This window comes from Marmota marmota, unplaced genomic scaffold (assembly GCF_001458135.2).
Source record: "Marmota marmota marmota unplaced genomic scaffold, marMar, whole genome shotgun sequence".
Classification (NCBI taxonomy): Eukaryota; Metazoa; Chordata; class Mammalia; order Rodentia; family Sciuridae; genus Marmota; species Marmota marmota.
Window position 1 is genome coordinate 3,552,986 of NW_025999990.1, and position 14,316 is coordinate 3,567,301.

At 33.1% G+C, this 14,316-nt stretch overlaps 2 protein-coding genes across 10 annotated transcripts in view; both read right to left on the reverse strand.

The window, feature by feature from the left end:
* The window catches only part of Trappc13 (trafficking protein particle complex subunit 13), a 33,373-nt gene extending 19,620 nt beyond the window's left edge, over nucleotides 1-13,753 (reverse strand). For 6 of the 9 annotated variants that reach the window (XM_015482301.2, XM_015482300.2, XM_015482299.2 and 3 more), the window contains exons 1-4: nucleotides 13,615-13,753; nucleotides 7,682-7,750; nucleotides 6,428-6,527; nucleotides 5,357-5,441 (exon numbers count right to left, since the gene is read on the reverse strand). In XM_015482301.2, coding sequence (XP_015337787.1) covers nucleotides 5,357-5,441; nucleotides 6,428-6,527; nucleotides 7,682-7,750; nucleotides 13,615-13,660 — 300 coding nt within the window. In that variant the 5' untranslated portion in view covers nucleotides 13,661-13,753. Of the gene's footprint in view, nucleotides 1-5,356; nucleotides 5,442-6,427; nucleotides 6,528-6,725; nucleotides 6,814-7,681; nucleotides 7,751-13,614 lie in introns of those variants that run through there. The other 3 variants (XM_048806101.1, XM_048806100.1, XM_048806098.1) reach the window with 2 other exon arrangements.
* Shld3 (shieldin complex subunit 3) lies at nucleotides 10,363-13,750 on the reverse strand. The gene is made up of 2 exons (XM_015482302.2): nucleotides 13,615-13,750; nucleotides 10,363-11,544 (listed from the first exon to the last, which is right to left on the reverse strand). Exon 2 carries the CDS (start codon nucleotides 11,438-11,440, stop codon nucleotides 10,673-10,675), a length of 768 nt encoding a protein of 255 aa, XP_015337788.1. The 5' UTR covers nucleotides 11,441-11,544; nucleotides 13,615-13,750; the 3' UTR covers nucleotides 10,363-10,672.
* Nucleotides 13,754-14,316: the final 563 nt, after the last annotated feature.

Consider the following 14,316-nt stretch of genomic DNA (forward strand, 5'->3'; position numbering starts at 1 on the left):
TTTTTTTTTTTTTTTTTTTTTTTTTTTTTTTTTTAGTTGTTGATGGATCTTTATTTATTTGTTTACATGCAGTGCTGAGAATTGAACACAGTGCCTCACACGTATTAGGCAAGTGCTCTACCACTGAGCCACCCTAGCACTCTCCCCTTTTCTTAACTTTTGGACATGTAGCACTCTAATTGTCTTAAATAGCAGCCTCCCTTAATCTCAGTTACTGCCTGTCACTTTCAACTTTTATTTCTTTTTAACAGTTATCACAACATCTAATTACTTTATTTAGGATTTTGTTTATCTCTTTCTGTCTCACCTACCAGAAATGTCTTTGGAACCTTTTGTCTTTTCTTGCTCAGAACTATAGCATAGGAAATTAATAAATATTTGTTGACTACCAAATGCATAAATTAAGTTGTGATAAAACTTCAAGGCAAATATCAAGAAAATTCAGAGGATGTAAAGATCACATTAGGTTATAGAGATTCGTGTAGGCTTTTACATAAGAGTTAGGAATTTTTTTAATGATTTTGTTTCTTTAAGAAAACAGTTGTTGCAGTTAATTCTAATTTAAAATTCTTAATGTTAGTCATTTTGGAGTAGGATATTTATTAATGCTGTCTCTTATTATGTTCAATTATAAAATAGTAGTAGCTCTATTTATCAGGCACTTACTAGGTACAAGGCCCTATTCTAAGCACATTACTTAAGTAACCCTCACAATCCTGAAGTAAGTAGTATCATTCCTATTTTATAGACAATGAAAAAGAGGGCAGAGAAAAGTAACAACTTTCCCAAGATTATACAACTAGTCAACAATGAAGCTGAGATTCAAAATTTCTTAAAATGTTTTCAAAATTAGAGGGGGGAAAAAAGAGAGAAATACTTAAAACCAACTGGCTGGCTACCCAATGTTTTCCTATGAGTTCTCCCAATACACATTTTCCTATGCCATTTTTTGTTAACCATAACTACAGTTATGTTATGTATGTTATTTATGACTGAACACTTTTGTCTTTATCCTTTGTTACTATTATAAATAATGCTGTACTGAATATTTATGTTAGAGAGCCAGTTCTAGGAGTTGGAGATATATCAGTGGACACCCTGACCCTGTTTATATTCTTTGGAAAGGAGGTAAAGAGGACAACTAACAATATACAACTGAGTACATTATTATAGTATATTAGAAGTACAAGTCTGGGGAGAAAGAAGTAGGGTAAAGAGTAAAGGGCTGGCTTGGGGTAGAAAAATGCAATTTAAATTGCAGGGTAGTTTTCATGCTGCAAATTGGTTTTTTGATGGATAGGATTTGAATAGGCAAGAAAAAAGGGGGAAGCGAGTAAGATGAACAGAGTTAGCAAAACACAGGCATGAAAGCACAAGATATCTTCAGAAGTCATCAAGATTTTGGTTAAGGGAATATAGAATGTTCAGGAACAGAAAAGACTACTTTAAAACATCTTGAATAAGCTTCAAGACAACAGAGAAGTCTTCTTTTTTGTTTCCTACTGTAACTGTAGTATCTAAAATTATGCTAAGCATATCTATTTGTTGAATGAATGTGTGAATGAGAAGTAGTTCTCTAAGTCTGGTTCCCAGACCAATAAAATCAGTATCACTTGAAAATAAGTTACAAAAATAAACTCTTGGGCACCATTCCAAATCAAATGAATAAAAAATTTTAGGGATGGGGCACAGAGGGTTTTAACAAACTCTCCAGATGATTATGATGCCTTCTAAAATTTGAGAACCAAGAGAGAGAACCTAAGAGCTACTTACTATTTTTTATTTATAATACACTAATTACCCTGTTTTTTGAACACCTTTTTGGTAGTGCATTAAGGCTTTCAGATTTATACTAAGATATTTTAGAAAATAAAAATGAACTAATGGTTTCCAGTGATATCACAGATAGCATAAGTATTTATATTCTCAAAATATGAGATGACAGCAAAGGAATAAAAAATGCAGTCTCAATCTTTAATTCATAATTACAAAATTCAAGGAGCTATACAAAATTAAATTGTTGAGGGCAATCCGTATTTACCTCAAGTGTAAATATGAATCTCCCAAGATATCCTCAGAAAAATAAAAAAGAATAAAACTATAAAAAGCTTATATTAAGCTGGGCATGGTGGTGCATGCCTATAATCCCAGCGGCTCGGGAGGCTGAGGCAGGAGAATAGCAAGTTCAAAGCCACCTTCAGCAACTGTGAGGCGCTAAGCAACTCAGTGATACCCTGTCTCTAAATGAAATGCAAAATAGGGCTGGGGATGTGGCTCAGTGGTCATTTGGTACTGAGTCCAATCCCTAGTACCAAAAAAATAAATAAAGTATTGTGTCCATCTAAACTGAAAAAAAAAAAAAAGAAAACTTATATTAGTGTAACTAGAAGGCAGCAAATGTCTCAAATTCATTTTCTGGGTAAGCAGAAAAATATCAAATCCTTATGGTCTTGTAGTGAGCAATATACAAACAAGATGAGAACTTAAAAACCCGGGGGTGTAATATGGAGAAGAGAAAGAGAAAAGTAGCATAACCAACAGGTAAGAGTTAAAGGACATTATTAAAAACTAAAAGCCCTATAGTGAGAAGCTAAGTAAGAAAACAGAATCGGGGAGGCAGGCATTGAGCGTTATAAATACTAAGATTAAAAACTAGAACAAAACCATAAAACTTCATAACACCAAAAGATATTAAAAACAATAAATACACAATAGAAACGAGAAAAATTAATATAACATACTTAATATTTACAATATAAAATAATACAACACAATTGAAATCAAGCACATCAAACTTATCAATACATATGAATGGGCTTAAGTCATCTATTAATAAAATTTGTCACTCAACTATATGTTATACACAAGAGACACAATTCAAAATTATTTGAAATAAATAAAAATAAAAGGAGATGGGCAAAAGGCATACCACACAAATGGAAACAGTGAAAAAGCAAGGGTAAAGATATAGTTATCACAAGATTCAAGCCAAAAAGCATGAAATATGGCCAAAGAGGATATAACCCAGGGGTGCTTTAACACTGAGCTACATTTCCAGACCTCTTTATTTTTTATTTTAAGAGAGGGTCTCACTAAATTACTTAAGGCATTGCTAAATTACTGAAGCTTTCCTTGAACTTGTAATCCTCCTGCCTCAGTCTCCCCAGTCTCTGGAATTACAGGTGCGTGCCATTGCACCCAGCCAACATAGCCTTTTTAAAGCAAACTACATGAAATTTAAATATAAATTTCTATTTATATTATATACTAACAATATGAGATAAATGTCACTTTTACTGGCAAGATAGATCAGGATGACAAAAAAGAAAAGATATAAATGATCTAAACAACACAATCAGTAAAACAGGTCTTATGAATATATGTATCTAGCTTTACAACCAATAATAAAGAAGGAAACTTCTCAAATACACATGGAAAAATTCATTTAAAAAAATAAATATTCAGTCAAAGAAAGCATCAGCCAATTCCATGAATATAAATATTACAAGAATGACACTGATTACAATGTAATAAAACTAGAAATTATTAATAAGAATTAAAATAGGAAAACGTAGGCTTTTTCTCTGAAAACCCTTCCAATAAACAACTCTGAGGTAAAAGAGGAAGGACAGGGCTGGGGCAATAACTCAGCCCTACCTTGCGTGTGTGAGCCACTGGGTTCAATACTCAGTTCCACATAAAGATGAAGAAAAAACAAAAGTAATCATAATGAAAATACTTTGTAACAGAATCTGTACGATATATCTAAAACAGTGAACCAGAAAAAAATTCATTTTATCAACAAAAATAAATGGGTTAAATCTCCAGTGAAAGAAGGAAAAAAAGAAGAAAATAAATAAGCAGAAACCTAAGAAAGAAAATAAAGTCAAAAGCAAAAATTACTGAAGTAGAGAACAGAAAAACATTTGATGTAATTTAAGTATTTTTTTTTTTAAATATACAAACCTAAAGCTATCTGACTTGGGGACAAAAAACCAACAAAAATAGGAAATGATCAGGGGCAAGTAACATTTAAATAGAAGAAGTTTTTAAGAGATGATTTTTCACACTTCTATGTCAATAAATTTGAAAATCTACATTAATATTTTTTTCTAGAAAAATGGCTTCACAAAATTTACACTATTAGAAATAGAAAACTTTTAAAGAGACTAGGGAAAAAAAGAAAATGTTATAAAGGCGTTTCCCCACAAAACAGCAACAACTCACATGATTCTGCTGTTGCATTCCGTAAATCCTTTAAAGAGCAGATACTATAAATGATCCCCATATTGCTACTAAGCACTGAAATAAAGTAAAATTTCCTAAATGTTTTACTAAGCAACCATAATACTGATATCTAAAATCTTATAAAAACATAAGAAAAATGCAGACCAACATCATGCTGTGTGTCCTGACATACATTCTCCTATGAATTTAAATGGCTTATGTATATATGAATTGAATCTAAGCAGACCTCTGGTTGATACTGCATTGCTCAATAAATAGCTATTCTTTTTTTTTTGAATTTTTAGTTTTATGTTTCAGTTGTTGATAGACGATTATTTTATTTATTTGTATGCAGGGCTAAGAATTAAACCCAAAGGGCTAAAATCTTAAGCTGGCTTTCAAAATGGTATACTGTATAGCTAGTAAACATCTCTACCACATTATCTCCTCTTACAAGTGAATTTTGCTTGCTGCTAAAAGGAAACATTATGTATCCCCCTATGCCTCTGCCTCTGATAAACATGTCTTCTACTTTTTCCTCTAAATGCTACTATTCTTTCAACATCCTTTTGCTTTCCCTTTCTTCTAATAAGCCTTCCTGATTGAAACAATACCCAGTGATCTTTCTTCCTTGTTCAAATATTATGTTAATCAGATATAGTAACAAAAACTTGAAACCATTATTTACCTTTGACTAGTTATTTTCTTATCCAAGACATCACAAACTTTGAGGATGAGAAAATATGTGTGTGTGGCATAATGTCATTTTAGTGTAGAGCATAATGTCATTAGATATCCATCAATACTTGATAATGACAACTAAAAATTCTAATATCAAACCTACATTTTAATGAAGTCTAAAAATCACAGGAGAGAAGCCGGGCATGGTGGTGCACACCTGTAATCCCAGCAACTCGGGAGACTGAGGCAGGAGGATGGTAAGTTCAAGACCAGCATCAGCAATTTAGCGAGACCCTGTCACTAAGACCCTGTCAAAATAAAAGAAAAAAGGGCTAGGAATATGGCTCAGTGGTTAAGTGCCCCTGGGTAAAATCACATTATCAAAAAGAAGACTTTTTTAAAACAATAAAATATAACCCAAGCAAGAATGTTCAAGAATATTACTTACTTTTACCAATATGTCTTTTACAATTTGATTGCTATCGTTATGAACGCTGATATAACTGGAAAAGGTCTCTCCCAAGAATATATTTCTGTGAAATGAAATACAATTTTAAGCAGAAATTCATTCAGGTTTTATTATAAATTTCAAGATTTTAGTCAATAACCACATTCTATTTTGAGTATCACAAGAAACCTCAGATGGAAAAAATTTACTAATGGATAGAGAAATCAGGTGAACTATTGCTTCAACATTCCTTTATTTTTATTAGATTACTCATTCATTACCTAGTCTATTTCAAAATAAAACATGGTATGCTGGGTGCAGTGGCACATGCCTAGAATCTGGAGTATTTTTGTGAAATTATTTCACTATTCTAATAAAAGTGACCAGTGGCTTTACTCTATATAGTTTTATATTTTTACATGAATATATTCTCAAGTTTTCAAGATATTAGTCAATAACCACAGTCTTAAAAAATAAAGACAAAATGCTCCTTTTGTCTTAAAATTTCTAGTTGCAAATTACTACCCCATCAGTAATCCAGGATAAGAAAATACTTAAGAACAAGAAAATAAACAAAAAATTCAGAGTTCCTAATTAGGTGACAAGTCTAATAACTTCTGTTGGGAGAGGGCTGTAGGGTGAAAAAGACATTCAGATCAAATTAGTTAAAAATGAAAGAAATATATCGTCATTATAAAATACAATTAGGATTTTCTTTCCTTTCTTTTTGGCAGCACTAGTGATTGAACCCAGGACTTTGTGCACGTCAGGGAAGCAGTATACCAATAAGCAGTATACATCCTGGGCCCTAAAATACAGTAAGAGCTAAAGAAGAAAGTTAAAATGCTAACATCCTAAGAAAAACTAGTAACATATTTTAATATGTACCTCTTTTTTTAAAAAAAGAAAAAAAAGAGAAAGAAAACTAGAATCACATAATGTAATTTTTATTACTTTTTCCCACTAAATGTATTTTAAACATTTTTCTATTGCATGGTTATATTTGAAAACATGATTTGTAACGTTCTTTAAGGTATTGTTGCATGTTTCATGTGAATGTATCATTTTTACCCGAAATTTTGAGGTAAAGTCAACATTTCTCCCAACATTAAAATTTCTGCACCACGTACAGTTGAAGGATCATCTCTCATCAGTTGGTTGAAGAGATCTCCTGTAGCAAGAGAAAAAACAGAAAGTTCTAACATCTTATTTATTTATTTATTTATTTATTTTTTAGGTGTAGATGGACATAACACAACCTTTATTCTTATGTGGTGCTGAGGATCGAACCCGGGTCCCACCTATGCTGGGTGAGCGCTCTACCACTGAGCCACAATCCCAGCCCCAACATCTTTTAAATAAGTTTTACCTATATAAAGAAACAGTTGGAGGCCTGGGTACAGCTTAGTGTAGACTGCTTGCTTAACATGTGTGAGGCCCTGAGTTTAATCCCAGCTCTGTAAAAAGACAAAAAGAAGAAGTAGTTGGAAGAAACATTTAAAATAAACAATTCTGCCAGGCATGGTGGTGCATGCCTGTAATCCCAGCTATTTGGGAGGTTAAGAAAGAATGATCATAAGTTCAAGGTCAGCCTCAGAAACTTAGTGAGACCCTGTCTCAAAAAATAAAAAGGATCAGGAAAGTGTGCCTGGGTTCAATCCCTAGTACCGAAAAATAAATAAAAAAATAAAAATAAATAGAGGGCTGGGAATGCAGCTCAGAAGTAGAGCACCCCTGGGTTAATCCTCAGTACTAAAAGAAAAAAGAAGAAATTATATATTAAAAATCTGATTTTTAATCTTTTAAAAATGACACAATATTTATACTTATTTATGAGGTACTGTGTTGTAATTCAATATGTATATAATGTGTAATGTCATTTCTAATCTTTAATAAAGCATAGCATGTAAAATATCTGATCTTACAGAATGAACACTTAGAAACAAAGGAAAATATAGGTCATAAATTATGATATGCTATATAAAGCACCAATAATTCTTTATAAAAAGAATCCGACACTGATAGAAAACCTGAGGGTAAAGGCAATATTTTAATAATGTTATGAATATGGATGTATCTTTGTTTAAACTAAAATAAAAGTGTCTTGTTATCATAGGTTACCAATAGTACCTTGACTTGTAGATCATACATGAGGCCTGTTTCTCAGAAGGCCACCATTGGTCACATGGTACAAAACAGGCAACAAAGAATCCTTTGAAGGATTAACACAAGACTGCCAAGGCTACTCTTACTGCAAGATAATGTAGGCAACCCAGGCTCAACTTCTCCTTAGGTGCAAACAGGTTAAGCACATGCTATACATACCAGGTAAGTCTTTCTCTTCACATGTTACTGGAATATTGGTGAATAAAGTAGGCTTAGTTAACCGCATCACTGTGAATTAAGAAAGTAAACAAAACATTAATATTGTTTTGGGCTAATATTCTCAAATCTAATGTATAATACTCATTAATTTTATGCTAACATAAAATATAATTTCAATATACTTCCTAAGATTACCAATCATTTTAAAAAACATTAAAATGAAATAAAAATTTTACATAAAAGAGTAATTTTTATTTGCAAATTATGCATTCAAGATTGTGAATCCTGGATTAATTTTTGGCATTTAAGTTAAAGTGAATCACTACATAGGAACTCATCTTGGAAATTTTCAAAATATTATATGAATTGACAAGTTGGCAAATGAAATTAGTTAGGATCAGGACAGAAGTAAAAAACAATAGTAAAATGTGCACAACTTGGATGCCCTCCACATTATCTTTTTCCTTTGAATTTGACCTAATATTTATTTGAAAGTAAAGACAGGTAAAGAGGGAAACACAAAATTATGGTACTACTGCCACTCTCCTAGAGAGTAAATGCTAATCCCTAATATATTTCCATGTCTATGGCTTAGGAGTGGAAACCAGAAATAGTACTGGGCCCTATGTTAGTGCTAGAATCACTAGTGACAATCTAAATATTCTAAAAAGGTTTCAAAAAAATAATGGGCTCTAAATTCTTAGGCCTTAATTACTTAAGTATTGTCCATGTAAATGAGAAGTTAATCATTTTTTAATATCACTGTACTATTTGAGCTAAAACTCATCTTTAATTTCCCAGTTTTGAATTTTATTGTTTTTCTGAGGGGCAGAAAGCAATTTACCTAGAAAAAATTAGAAAAATTTAAATTTCTACATATGAAGATGTTCTTTTTTTTTTTTTTTTTTAAGAGAGAGAGAGAGAGAGAGAGAGAATTTTAGTTTTTGTGTTTTTTTTAGTTTCTTCAGCGGACACAACATCTTTGTTTGTATGTGGTGCTGAGGATCGAACCCGGGCCGCACGCATGCCAGGCGAACACGCTACCGCTTGAGCCACATCCCCAGCCCCTGAAGACGTTCTTTTAAATGTGTGATTCTAAGATTAAAAAACTGTTCATAAGAATCGCATGATTGTACATTTTTAGTTCTATGTATAATCAAAAACTGAATCAAAAAAGTGTCATGATTACCTAACTTTTAACACTTAATTAGCAACCCTGTGCATTAAAAAAAACAAAAACAAACAAACAAACAAAAAACCTGAAAAACAGAAATCAAATGCTCAATATCAACCAACTTTTATTTCAAGCTCATTGGCGATTCTAAACTTCTAGGAAGTTTCTCTGGGAATTTCAATGAAGAGAAAGATGATGAAATGAAAGAGGAAGAAATCACAGAAGTTGTCTTGAAGACATGTTTTTTCAATTAATGACTTTTGGAGGCATTCATTCACATGATGCTTATTTTCTAAACAAGGGTCTCATTTGAGACAGTAAAAAGGAAAATAAAAACAAAACAGTATTTAGACAGAATGAAATCTATCAAGAAAAGTTTGTCTCTTTAGTTAAAAATTAGTGGACTGCTTGTGTTTTAAACATTATTGTATCATAATTCAGGCTATTAACAGTCCCTCCAAAAGGCACTTTTACCATGCATTATCAAGTTCCTACCATGCTGGACACGTACTATAAAGCAAAAGCAAACACATTCATCTTTCTAGTCTTACTAGTTATTCTCACAGAGATGGTTTGACAGAATGGTAACTCAGTACAAGCTCTTTGAGGGATGGTCCATAATTGTCTTCCTTACTATATCTAACAACCTAGCCCAAGGTAGGCATTTGCATTTCTAAATACATATTTATATGCTTCTGTAGAATTTTTATTCTATTCATCACTTTGGATATTTTCATGAGGTGATATATAAACTCAATAACATTCTGCTTATAGAAAACTTAAAATAACTCTAAAAACTAGCCAAATAAGGGGCTGGGGTTGTAGCTCAGTGGTAGAGTGCTAGCCTAGCACATGTGAAACACTGGGTTTGATCCTCGGTACCACATGAAAATATATAAAATGAAGGCATTGTGTCCATCTACAACTAAAAAAATTTGTTAAGAAATTATATTAAAAAATAGCCAACTAATACGTCAGCATTAATAGTAAGACTTAATTACTGAGGTTGTGTTTATAGCTTAATTATAAAGAGCTTGTGCAGGATGTATGAGGTATGGGGTTTTATCTCTGGCAAAACAAACACACATACACACACACACACACACACACCTGTATTAGTTTAAATAAATAACTTGATCTACGTTCCTTTAAATGACATTATAATGTTCAAGATACTTTTTTTGGATTTGGACAAATTATATTTTGTCTCTTTCTTTTAAATCAACACATCAGCTGTTATATACTATCATTGGAAACATCATTAAGAATCTGGGCTGGTCTCTGACTTGGAACTACATTCATGCCATTTGCATAGCATGTCCAATTGAACTATTTTTAGTTTTATTTTAAAAAAAGTCATTACTCTTAGGTGGATAAAGAAAAAAAACAGTAAAATTTAGATTTTAGGGATTCATCAAAATTCATACTATTCACGTTAATTCATAACTATATCTAATTTAATCACTGCAAAAGCAACAGAATAAAAAGAAAACATTTTACCTTCAAATTTAGAATGAACAATGCTTTATTACAATTCATTTAAAAGAATACTGCTAATAATCCATAAATTTCCTGATATAATTAACAAGTTGAGGAATTCACCTTTACACCTATTCATTTCTGGGACACAAATTGTACATATATTACCACACAATTATTTCTCCACAATATTAAGACTAATAGGCTATATAGGAAAACATCAATTTTTTAAAAGCAATTAAAATGTAAAAACCAGTAAAAAAAAATTTATTCATTTTACTGTATTAGTCCATACTCAGATCAGTCAAAATATTCTTTTTGACAATCAGTAGAATTCATTACATACTATAAATAACACCACATTTATGCACAAATAATTTAATTTTTCCGTTAAGAGCTAATCTTCTTTTAAGAATATTTCCCACATATTCACAGTACTTAACATCACAGAACACCCATATTTGGCCTAAATGTCTCTGAATTCTAGCATTACAAGATGGAAGTTCATTATGCCTAATAATTCGATTGAGTTTTACCCAAATGTCTTCCAGAGTTTGATTGTTACAAACATTGTGTTCTATTGTCCATCTTGCTCTATAAAATGAGTGCAAATTTAGTAGTTCTAAAATATCTTGCAATTTCTTAGACAAAGGAAAAATGTTTTCAGTACAATTATTGTTGGCAAGTGAAACACTCCAAGACCTCCTCTTATGTTGTTTTCCTTTTTCTGATTTCTTGTCCAGATTTCCAGAATCAGGGTGTTCATTCAGGGTATCTGACTGGATTAAGTGCTGCTTTTTCAAACTAGGTTGAAACTCCAAAAGATCTACCGTGCAATCATAACTCTGTGATTTAATGTCATGTTTTGAAATGGTTAAGTACTGTTTCACATCTTCAGCTGCCTCTCCAGAAATTATAGGTGGTGATCCTTTAGGTTTGAGTGGAAGCTTGGACCCATCATGTGGAAACCAAGGAATAAATCTTGATAATGGACGAGTAGGAAAGTCTTGCATTGCCTTTTCTGCAATTTTTGGCAGTTGTGTGGGATCACTCTCATAAGGTCGATAATGTATTATTACTTCTGTAGTCATTCTGCAATAATCCATTTACTCTTACTGAAGAGAAAATTTCTTAGCTGAACTCTTCAGAGCTAGAATGTTAATTTACTATTACAAGACTTTCTCTCTTGTCAAACCAGAAGGAACAGGACCTAAGGTGGAAGTATTGCAAAGAATAAGATATGGTAGGGATAGCCTGCGTACAAATAGGCAGGAAGAAAAGGAAAAAGGAAACCAATTCCCATATGCTATTTTAACAAAGTGCTATTGATAAGTGTGAATGCATTTCACAAACTTGAAAATCCTTTCTCACCAAAATAAGGGATTTGAATTAAAGTTCACTAAGATCACTTCCAGGCTAATAATGCTAATAGTTAGCATGTTTAACTCAACAGGTATAAAGGACTTGGAAGCATTAATATTAATATATTAATAAAAGTCCTTCTCAAAACTATTGCAGAAACAGAGTAAATTAGTGATTCTTAAAGTACCAGATACATATAATGTAATATTTTAAAATTTGAGATGTCTGAACTAAATGAAATCTCTGTAATTTTTTTATCTATCTGGGAGAAAATCACTTTCTGCTTTAAAACTTTATGAATTTTACCAAACAAATATACAGACTACTTAAAGACTATATCTCATTTTCAGTAGTAAACAGTAAAAACATGAATATGATTATACTTTGCATTTTAACCAGGATAGGATGCTATAATCTTCTTTGGATTGAGACTAGTACAGTATTGAGATCCTAGTACCAAGGCTCCTGAATTCCAATTTGAAGGAAGAACAAGTTCTAGACTTATTTTTTTTCTCTTAGAACAAAGAAGTCCTCAGGTGGCCCCAAAGTAAGTCACTGATAATAAGTTACAATATATAGAACTTCCAATACATAGGTTCAACAAGGGATTTGTGAGGCTTCCCAACGAGGCCCAAAGCTATAAGACTGTAATACAGGCTCTTTCATAGTCCAACTGCTGTAGAAGAGAATAAAATAAGAAGTTGAATTTCTTTCCCCTCCAAATTAGAGAACCACTTGATGAGGGTTCTCCAACTGGTAGGATGATCTGGAGTGGGGATTTTCAGTCTTGATGTCACAATAGAATTACTGATTCTAAGAGTTAACAAGTAACTAATCTCATAACCCCTCTGACTATAATATATAGTCCACATACTTGATGTGAGATTGAGACAACATGAATATGACAATTAGTATCTTTTCTCCACAAATAATCTATTTGTCTAGATCATCTGCTCAGGCTAAATTTACAGGTACTGCTGCTATATTATTTAATCTTGAAAGTTTCTTAGTTCTAGGTACAGAGACAATCTTGTTAACTTCAGCCACCAGTGTTACAAATTAAATATTACAAATAGAATTGGTGAGCTTCTGGAATGTCTAATGCCTACATCATAGGCGTAGGTAGAAATGAACAGTCTCTCAAAATGGAAGCCATAAAGAAGGTAAGTGCAATTCAATTGAATTCAAACATCGAATGAGCATTTCCCTAGCTTATTCCGAGGCATTGTTAACTTATATATTAGAGCATTTAGAAATAAAAAGTTCATTTGTGGTACAATACATGTTATAAAGCTAAAAACATTTGAAATAAAGGGTTTCAGAAAAATCTTACTGTTGGTTTTTCCTAAGCAATGATCTAATTCAACCATCAAATTTACTAAAAATTGTCATGTATAGAAAATCAAAGTTGACACGGTTCCCACATACATAATATTCTGAGGTAAACTTCAGAAAGTTTTAATACATATAAGCTATATATAGTGATACCAAATATTGGTAAATCTCTGCCACTATCATGCAACACTAATTTCACATTTAAGGTGAAGCCTGGTAACCTCCTAAGTGCATATGGCTGACCTCAAACAGAAGGAAAAACCTTTGAACGTAAGTTGTAAGTGATTTCAGTTCACAGGGACCTCTTCAGTAGGGTCGAGACGTCAACTTTTGCTCGCAGCACAGATCAGAAAGAGTTATCTATCAGCTACTATTTCATTCTAGAAAACGGCTCCGGACCCTAAAAAGCAAGGAAATGACATCGCTTCCTCCCGCTTGGCCTAAGGCATAGGGCAGGAATGCTAGGGCGGACGGTGCTTAAAGAAAGAAGGAGGCCTACAGCCCAGACACGAGATCCGTGTGGCAAAGGCTTCGAAAGAGGAGAGAAAACAGAATAAGGGAAGTAAGGCTCACAAAAGTTTACCTTTCAGCGCCAGCAGGTGCTCTTGTTTGGGGGGATTCACTTCCATTTTGCCCGGCACTGATCCACTGCCTACGGTGTCTGAAGAGGTTCAACCTGGCCCGGAAGAAAACAGAGAAACGCGCGACAGGGAAGATCTGTCGTCAAACGCACTTCCAACAGCTTCTTTTGGAGGTGGTACCTTAAATTCTCTTTTTGCTACGTTCTTTACGGCCCTCACAGCTTCTTTTCATCAGTCATCCGTTCTGTCTTACAGATCTATACATATTATGGTCCATCTACAATCACACATCGTGACTTCAACAAACCTCTTGTCGATACCAACACGCAGCCTCCTAGACGTCTACGGTGCAGGAATTTAAAAAAAAAAAGGAGAGTGGCATGCTGGGATTTGTAGCTTATACAAAAATTGGATTGCCTGCGGGGAGATGTAATACCTTTCCCCCACTCAACCCCCATCTGGTTTGCAATTGGAGAGGCGTTATTACAGGATGGAAAATTTCATACTTGAACTTTTTCTGATTTGCCCTTTTTTTTCGTTTGTATTTACTTACCTTCGTCCATCAGCTGCAGATTCCTCAATTAAAAAAAAAAAAAAGAAAGAAAGAAAGAAAAAAGAAAAATTGCCGGTGAGCCAGACCGGGCTGCCAAGCAGCCAATGATTGACGGAAGGAGGAGGGCGGGGCCGGCGGGAGGCTCCCCCCC

What these genes read in the sequence shown, in the direction of transcription:
- Shld3 (XM_015482302.2), bottom strand. Translation starts at nt 11,440, where the DNA reads ATGGATTATTGCAGAATGACTACAGAAGTAATAATACATTATCGACCT.